This window comes from Callorhinchus milii, unplaced genomic scaffold, assembly GCF_018977255.1.
Source record: "Callorhinchus milii isolate IMCB2004 unplaced genomic scaffold, IMCB_Cmil_1.0 Scaffold26, whole genome shotgun sequence".
NCBI classification, from domain to species: Eukaryota; Metazoa; Chordata; class Chondrichthyes; order Chimaeriformes; family Callorhinchidae; genus Callorhinchus; species Callorhinchus milii.
In genome coordinates this window covers 6,807,255-6,815,919 of record NW_024704767.1, presented here as the reverse complement: position 1 = coordinate 6,815,919, position 8,665 = coordinate 6,807,255, and the positions used below count along the sequence as shown (strand labels likewise).

General features: G+C 38.9%; 1 protein-coding gene across 2 annotated transcripts; it reads right to left on the bottom strand.

Annotated features, from left to right (window-relative positions):
• Positions 1-286: 286 nt before the first annotated feature.
• si:dkeyp-73b11.8 (protease inhibitor bitisilin-3-like) lies at positions 287-7,389 on the bottom strand. Of its 2 annotated transcripts, NM_001292200.1 has the most exon segments (7): positions 287-525; positions 826-842; positions 844-913; positions 1,655-1,696; positions 2,293-2,466; positions 2,721-2,912; positions 7,176-7,357. In NM_001292200.1, coding segments are annotated over 7 exon segments (621 nt in total). In that variant the 5' UTR covers positions 7,261-7,357; the 3' UTR covers positions 287-484.
• Between the last annotated feature and the right edge of the window lie 1,276 nt (positions 7,390-8,665).

Below are 8,665 nucleotides of genomic sequence, written 5' to 3'. Positions count from 1 at the left end.
TTATTAATAATCAGTAGCAAAGCTGCAGTTTACAATGCTATAACATCTGGCAGGTTATGAAAACAAGAATATAATAGGGAGATGAGTCCTGGAAACTGTGTCTGGTCCGCTGGGGGAAATAATTGCTCTTTACACCCCTTCCTCATGGCAGAAGATTAAGAAATGCACAGAAACAGCCCGCAGCAAAACAAATCAAATAAGATTCCTCGAACAAGTGGCACACCAGGCTACAGATAAATGTATATAGTTATTAAGCTAAAGAAATACTTTTAGAACAAGAGAAAATATTTTGGTACTTTTATTTAATATTCAAAGCAAAACAAATATAATTAAAGCAACTAGTGAATGTTTATTTTTAAAAGTGTATCTTAAAAAATAATATTTTGTTCATGGATACACATGGATTACAAACACGTTGAATCTTTATTAGTCAGTACAGAATAGAGCTTTCCAATTCCATTTCACTTCATTTCAATCCCGTCAGTCAGAGGTTTCTCATGAATTGTTTTTGGTGCCTTCTCACGTCTAAAATATTGAAAAAAAATTCATTAGCACAACATTCCAGTGATTAACAGTTATATGCCAAGCATCATAGATTTCAGAAAGATTGTCTAGAGCATGTAAGGCTATTAAAATAGTTCCATCAAATCTGGCTAAGACCCCATGTTAGTTATTTTAAAAGTTGATAATTTGATCAAAAAATATTAGATAGTTAGAATTTACATTGAAGGAAATTGGCTCTTTGCATTTTGCTTTAAACTTATAACATATTCAATCTTTAAAATACTTAATTGTGGACCGATTTGAAGAAAAAAAAATCCTTACAGTTTCTTTCTTTGCAGAAAAAAAATGACACCTGCCACAACCAAGACTGCTACCAAGGCGAATCCCATTCCCAGTCCGATTGCTAGGGCTGCAAAATAGCACCAGAAAATTCACTCACGCATTGTGAAAAGCACCAAATATGTATAATCCAGAAAATAAAACATGAATCAGATTATTGCTTACTGACAGTCATAAGACGTATTTGTACTACTTGTACTTTTTAAATCACAGTTCTTAAACTGTCTCCCAGAATTCTTTCCAGTAAAACAGCTTCAAACATTCATCCATGTCCATCGACCATCGATAATTGGGCTTGGGAGGGTCATGTGTTACTTACGGGTTTTATCCACAATTTTGGACTTCATTTAATACAACAAGAAATTTTAAAAAAACAAGAAATTGAACCCGCTCCTTCCTACAAAACGTTGCAATGTTGTGCACTCTACCCAGATGTATTTAATGATGATTTAATCCGAGGATATGTAAATAACTATATGTAAAAGAGCTGGTATGTGATCCTTGCAGCTGTTGTTGGGAGATTTCCATTAACAGGCCAAAGAGGATAGTCTTGAGAGAGGCCTTGAAGGAGGCAGGGGCAGCGCGAGGCGGATGGATTTCCACATGGAGTTCCAGAGGGTGGTATCTTGTTAATATGTACCAGGAGTAAGGAGGAGCACAACCGTGGAGGGATTCAAGAGTGAGGACGAGGATTTTAGTAGGTATGAACAGCACCTTCACCTCTGTTAAGCCTGGTACTGCATAAACATAATCCTCAGAAAATTCAGGTTTTGTCCAGACAAAAAGATAGCAGATGTTACTTCCCACTTACCTTCATTCCCAGCAGGTTCATCGTCTTCACCGGCAAGCTGATCTGATCCATTCAAGAAAGACATGAGAATTGAGAAATAAAAGGTGTGTTACCTGTGCCCCGTATCATGGAAGGTTACCGCATTAAATCAAATCTGATACATTTCAATAACACTTCTGTTCATTTACTTTCAAGAGAAACCTAACCCCATGGTTGAGGTGCTAGCATACGCTAGGTTCGGGGAAGAAAAATGAAAAGATAAAAATGTTTTATTCATCATAAAAAAGACCACAATGATGGTGTTTCTGACTGGATGGACCTTCGTCTTTTTTTCATCCAGCATTTCTTATGTTCTTTCAGAAAATCTCTAAAACCATGGTGAGTCTCACTTGCTTCTAGTTCAAGGTTTTTTATTCTTGGTGAAAAAATAAATCATCCATTTCTACGTCTCACTGTGAAAGAATTGCTTCATGTCTATTCATTTTTAGCAGGTCTGATATTTTGTTTCTGTTTCTCTCAAATCTTTCACTGTTTCCAATGGGCTGACCTTGGTGACAGTGACTGATAAAGGGCCATGTTAAATGCAAAGCTAGTTGAAGAATTCTGATAATTCAATGGTTACGCAGTGCATCCCGAAGTACCTGCAAAAGCAGTCGTACCTATTTTACTGGCGCAGACGGTCTTGCACAATTGTTGTAGGAAGAATCTGTTGCCATTTCCGCCACATCCTCCATATAGGAAAGACGAGCATTTCTTCTTCGTGCTGTTAAAATAATACAATAAGATGTGACCTTTGCAGTCACCCTTCTCCATTGGCAGCATGCACGCTCGATCTGTAATAAGAAAAAACAAAAGTAGCTTTGATACTGTGAAGTAAAGTGAATGTCCAGACTGCTGAGGAAATCCACAGCATGGCTAAAGTAATGCTTTCTCTGTAAAGCGCTCCGAGGTGTTACGCGACATAAAGGATGCTGTACAAATACAAGTTGTTGTAGTTGCAGTGATAATGTAGATGATATGCCCACCTCATTTTCGCTGTGCAGGCCTAGACTTTACTTACACTCTTATTAATCCATGTGCTACATACCATCACTTGGATAGATCTCATTTCCTCTCATCGAACAATTCCTCATGCACGGTTTGTCAGTTAAAAAGTTGTTTCCATTTCCTCCTGTTCCTTTGTACGAAAACGGCTTGCAGGTGTCAGTATTTTTATCGTAATAAAATCTAATTGTTGGATTATTCCCTTGCTGTCCTTCATCCTTTGGCAGGTTGCATTCTGCAACAAAGATGGAAAATTAAGAGTTAATCAGTATGTTACTTATCATGATAAGATAGGTATACATCTTGTAAGTTTCACTTTTAACTAATATAAATGAGGTCACAGGATCGATAGCCTAAATTGCCATTAATAGCAGAATGTTAACAACTAGAAAAATAAATGGAATTTAAATTAAACAATTACTGTGTCATAAATGGCTGTTTAAATCTCCAAAGACGGGTACATTATGGCGGTGAATGAAATGGTCCACTGTACCAGAACTCCAGTGTTGAAATAAATAGGATAAATTAGGATTCAATGCTTTCTTCTACTGGAAGTGATGATAAATTGATTTACCCAAGGGCTCAGGTCACTATCAACTTCAAAAGTTTGAATTTTTGTAAAATCCATCTGAACTTGATTGAACAAGAAACTGTGTTTCTAAACAAGAAACTGTATACAAGTATCCCTCCGAGATAAGGGTTAAGCACATTGCTGGGCACAGTCGAGAGAGATATCTGGTCGAGTCGCACCTGATCTTGGAGCGCTCATAAGTGAAAGGCTGTTCCTCCAATCTCGCATCCTGCACAAAACATCCTCAAAAACTTCATATCAGTATCGACTTTCTTAGGATCAATGGATGAGAGCCTGTGCTTCGTAGCTCAGGAAAGAACATTTCTTTTCTCCCAAAGAGAACTTTCACGTGCCACCAACTGACTGAATAACAGCACCACATTAAAAGTCACTGTTTAGAATGAGTCATCCTCAAAGCCAGCTTGCTCAGACTTCAAATGGTTCATTATTACACAAAAGTGTTTTTAGAGAAGTACAGGCATTATTAACAATCACAACTCAATCTTTTTGTCTTATCTAATGAGCGATATTGCTTTTGTCACTTATTATGTTCATGTTGGTAGATATAATGTGATATAATATAATATAGCGGTGTCTGATGCAACATTACTCATGAATAATGCATGTGAAGTTTCAATTAATTCCTCTTGTGTTTTACTGATGTAGCTGTCCCACAATATGTAAAGCTGTATTTGAAATATCATTGTCTGCATGTAATAGAATTCCACCGCATTTATGCATTTGTGTATATTAGTAGGTATTTGGATATTTTCCTGCCTCAGTACTTAGGATCTGTGGACACTTCTTTCTGATGATAAGGAAAGTGTTAAGAGTACTGTGCTATTAACCAAGTTTTAAATAGGACCCATCTGGAGAAGGCTCAGACCTTGGTATGAATTATACAGGCCTTGGTATTAATCACAGCAGCTTTAAAATTAATATACTGTTACAACACAAGTATTACCCAGAATTATAACAGCAATATATTTCACCTAGTCTTAACCTGTTCTTAAAAGGATCAGCTTCCAAATCAAAACAGATTTTTAAAAAAAAAATCACAATTCTGCACAATCTGACATTTCAAGAGAAAATAATTTTGCATTTGTTATTGAAAAATAGGCTAAAGATTGTTCATGAAGGATGGTAGCTAAAATATTCACCTATAAAATATATTTTTAGCTTACTATATACATCTATCATACATTACAATAAGGCACATCCAGTTGTAATACTTATTGTGTTTACGTGCACACAAGTGCATTTGAAGGTTGAGTTTTTAATCTAATCTTAGTTTCGTGGTCATAAACATGGGCCTACGTCCAAAAATAAGTGTAAATAAGAATTACATGATGTTTCTGCCAGTTCACTTTAGTTTACTTTGCAACTAACTTTGTTGCTCTAGAGTGTAAGCAAACAGGTGATAAAAACCATTTGGTTTATTTTGAGAATAATTTCCAATGTAAACTATCTTGATGAACTTTCCCCAACACTAGTTCCAATTACTATTTGAGTCCCCAACTGTTACAGGAAGAGATAACAATATTCGATAAGTAGCACCCTTCCCACATGTAGGGCTGTTCAACTAATGAATCAACTCCACCTTCATGACACCATGATCATAACATTTTATGGAGTGGTATTAGCTGAAAGAAACTACATTGGCTGTCAAAATGTGGATGAATGTCCTCTGTGCTCCCAAAAGAAAATTATAAACCCATGGAAAAATGTAAGATGCTCTGACATTGAACAACAACTTGCACTTCGAGAGCGCCCTCCACACAAGGTAGCGTCTCAGAGCTCTCAACAGTGGCGGAGACTGTCTCTGAGCTGGGGGTGGGGTGGGGTGGGGCGTGACTGTAAGCACAGTGCTCATACAGGGAAGGTTTTAGTTGGTTTAATTCCAGCAATCCCTCGATATAGTATAACATATCACCACATCACTCCCACCCTCGCTCGCCTCCACTGGCTCCCCATCCCCCAGAGGATCGAATTCAAGATCCTCATCCTCACCTACAAGGCCATTCACGGCCTCGCTCCCTCCTACCTCTCTGACCTACTATCCCCCTACCTACCTGCCCGTACCCTCCGTTCCTCTGGTTCCGGTCTGCTCCACATCCCCCACCCCAACCGCCCTACCATCGGTGGCCGGGCCTTCAGCCTCTCAGCCCCGAGGCTCTGGAACTCTATCCCCCAGTGCCTTCGCCGCCTCCTCCCTTTCCTCCTTCACGGCCGGTCTCAAGACCTTTCTCTTTGACCGTGCCTTCAGCTCCCCTCTCGACTCTCTACCCCCTCCTCGCTCCCTCCCTTCCCTCACCCTGATCATTTCCTCCCTGCTCGGGTCCTGACCCAACTGTACAGCGCCTTGGGACGTCCTCCTGACGTGAAAGGCGCTCTATAAATGGAATCTTGTTGTTGTTGACATTACATTTTTTCTTTGTTTTTCTCCTCCTCGGGTTTTCTCTCTTTCTATTCTGAAGGCAATAAGTTCTGCATCACTTTGATAACGTGAACTTCTCTATGTCTAAACCTGAATACTGAGGGATGATTCACTGATCATTGCCGACTTCTCAACCCATGTTAATCCGTAATCACATTTCTCATCGCCTTGTGCACTCTTTTGACTTGTTTCCTTTACATGTGTCCAGATAGGTTCAATCTAAAAAGTCAAGTGCATCAATTCCTTGTCCTCATATCACAGAGCATTGAAGTTACAGTGGAGGTGATGATTTTGGTGGAGGGGAAGTTGGAGTGATAGATTCAGTTTTGCCAGACAGGAAATTGAAATGTTCTGAAGTGATATCCAGGCTGGGGAATGATAGAGGCAGCAAATCATAAAACATTACAGAGCAGAACAAAAACTAGCTGTTAAATCTGCTTTGGTGCTTTTTTATGTGAACCATCTAATCTAATCCTACTTCCCTGCTCTTTCAAACATCTAATTCACCTTTAAAATGATAAATGGACTCTATGGGGGAGAATTCCACATTTTACACAGGGTACTGATTTTTTTCTAATATCCCCTTTAATTCTTTTTGAGATTCTCTTAAACATGTTCCCTATTGCACCAAACAATGGAAATACTTTATTTCTATTTACCCTTCGTAACCCTAATGACCTCTGTCATGTCACCTCTTAACCTCCTCAGCTTTATGGAAAAAATACTCAAGTCTCTCGTGGTAAGTGAAATCTCTCAGCCCTGGTAACATCTTGTGGAGTTCTGTAGCTTAGTGGTTAAAGCACTCGCCTCGCAGGGAAGAGCACTTAGGTTTGATTCCCAGCAGGGCGAAACGTTGGGCAAGTTTCTTTACTGCACACACCACTGTTTACCTAGCAGTAAGTAGGAACCCGGTTATTAGTCGATTGACAGATCGCTTTTCCGGGGGTAATAATCACTTTTTAAAAAATCACTCAATTCATGACTGTTTGTGAGACACTGCTGTATGCAATTGGCTGCTATGTTTCACCTACAAAATATACAAACAATTCATTTTACAGTATATTCTGTGAAGTGTTTTGAGACATTTCAAAGATGTGATAAGGCACTATATCAAATGCTATACCCAAATATTGAGAAAGAAAAACTTATAGTCACAAGAGGTCAAAGTCAGGAGATTCTAGAGAGTTACAGTGAACAGCAGTATTCCCGCTCAAACTGAAACACCAACATCTTATTTAGTTCAGAAACCAATCGCATTTCCAAATTGTTCCAATTCTTATTGCTAGTTTAGTAAAAAATCTATTCATCTGCACTGTTTTTGTATTCTGTTTTGATGTTCCTATGTTTAGATTAAACAATTAGAACAGACTAAAAAACATGTTCTGAGAATATTTTATTCATCTATTTTTCCTTAATTAACATTGGTAATTTTTTTTAAAAAATGAATACAGTCAAATTACTTATTTTTTGCTACAGAAGGTGTAACTTACCTGGTAACTTCTGTGCTGAAGTAAAAAAAGTCAAGTAAACGGCAATTAACCCCAGACTTAAACCAGCAGTGTTAAAGTTCTTCATTTAGGTCAGTTCTTGGTCAGTTTTCTAAATATTGTTTTCTTCTTTAAAAGCAAGCTACAAAGAGGTGCTAAACAAATCTCTCCCAGTTCCTGACATCAAATTCTTAAACGTTAGCAGTGACCTTTCGCACATGCCAGATAAGAGGAGAGAAATTAATTTGCTAAATAAAGAAATGAGTAATGAGCTGTTTAATATTTTACCAGAAATTTCCAATGAGGTAATTCAAAAGATTTGTATTTACTTCTTGCATGGTTTGTCATACATAGTTCCTAATTGATATATTTAAAAAAAACTTTTAAAGACTTTTGTGAAAGAAGACCTTTTAAGAGTTTTTTTTCTTAAATCAATTATTATACCACATTTACACATATCAAAACTTGATTAGTTCCCTATATTTACCACTGCTAGCTTTTAAAATCTATTTTCTTAACTATAACACACCCCACCCCTGGTGCTATTTATTTTGAGCCTAAACTCTCTTTGACAATAATATCCTTTCTTTAGTGGGTGCCCTACAGCAATTTTGCATAATGTCAATATCACTTCCTTGTTTTTGTATTCAAAGTCCCCGTTTTCAGGTTCCATCTTCGTTCTGTGCTGTGTTAAGTGATCTCAGTCAGTCTGTGGTGCGGCCATCATTATAAGCCACTGCATGGGGAATATAATAAGCCAAAATGTTTGGAAGAATTTCCATCAAACATTGAAGAATAACTAAGGTGAATTGGTCTTTAATGATTTTGTGCAGATAGTGAATTGAGTAATAACGCTGTGGTGAAGTTCCACAGGCTTCTGTTACCCACCATTGCCCAATTGCCTACTTGCTCTTGCTTAATGCCCAATAATGAATCCTGTTAATTTATTTAATCATGGATAAAGGATAATCCTTCCTTACCCGGTGACCACAGATATACAACAACAACAGCAACAAGATTACATGTGCATAGCGCCTTTCATGTCAGGAGGACATCCCAAGATGCTGGACAGTGTAAAGCATTTCAGACCCGAGCTGGGGTCAGGGTGGGAGAAGGGAAGGGAGGGGAAGGGGGATGGCTGATGGCACGGTCATTTGAGTTGGGTTTTGAGACGGGACTTGAAGGAGGCAAAGGAGGGGGTGAGGCGGAGTAATTGGGGAATGGAATTCCAGAGGTTGGGGGCAGAGTGGCTGAAGGCTCTCCTGACAATGGTGGGACGGGTGGTTCGGGGGCCGTGGAGCAGGCCAGAGCCGGCTGAGGGGAGAGAGCGGGCGGGTTGGTAGGGAGTTAGGAGGTCACAGAGGTAGGGTGGGGCGAGGCCATGGAGGGCTTTGTAGGTGAGGACCAGGATCTTGAACTGGATCCTCTGAAGGATAGAGAGCCAATGGAGTCAGGAGAGAATGGAGGAAATGGGGTCACGGAGTTTGGTGCGG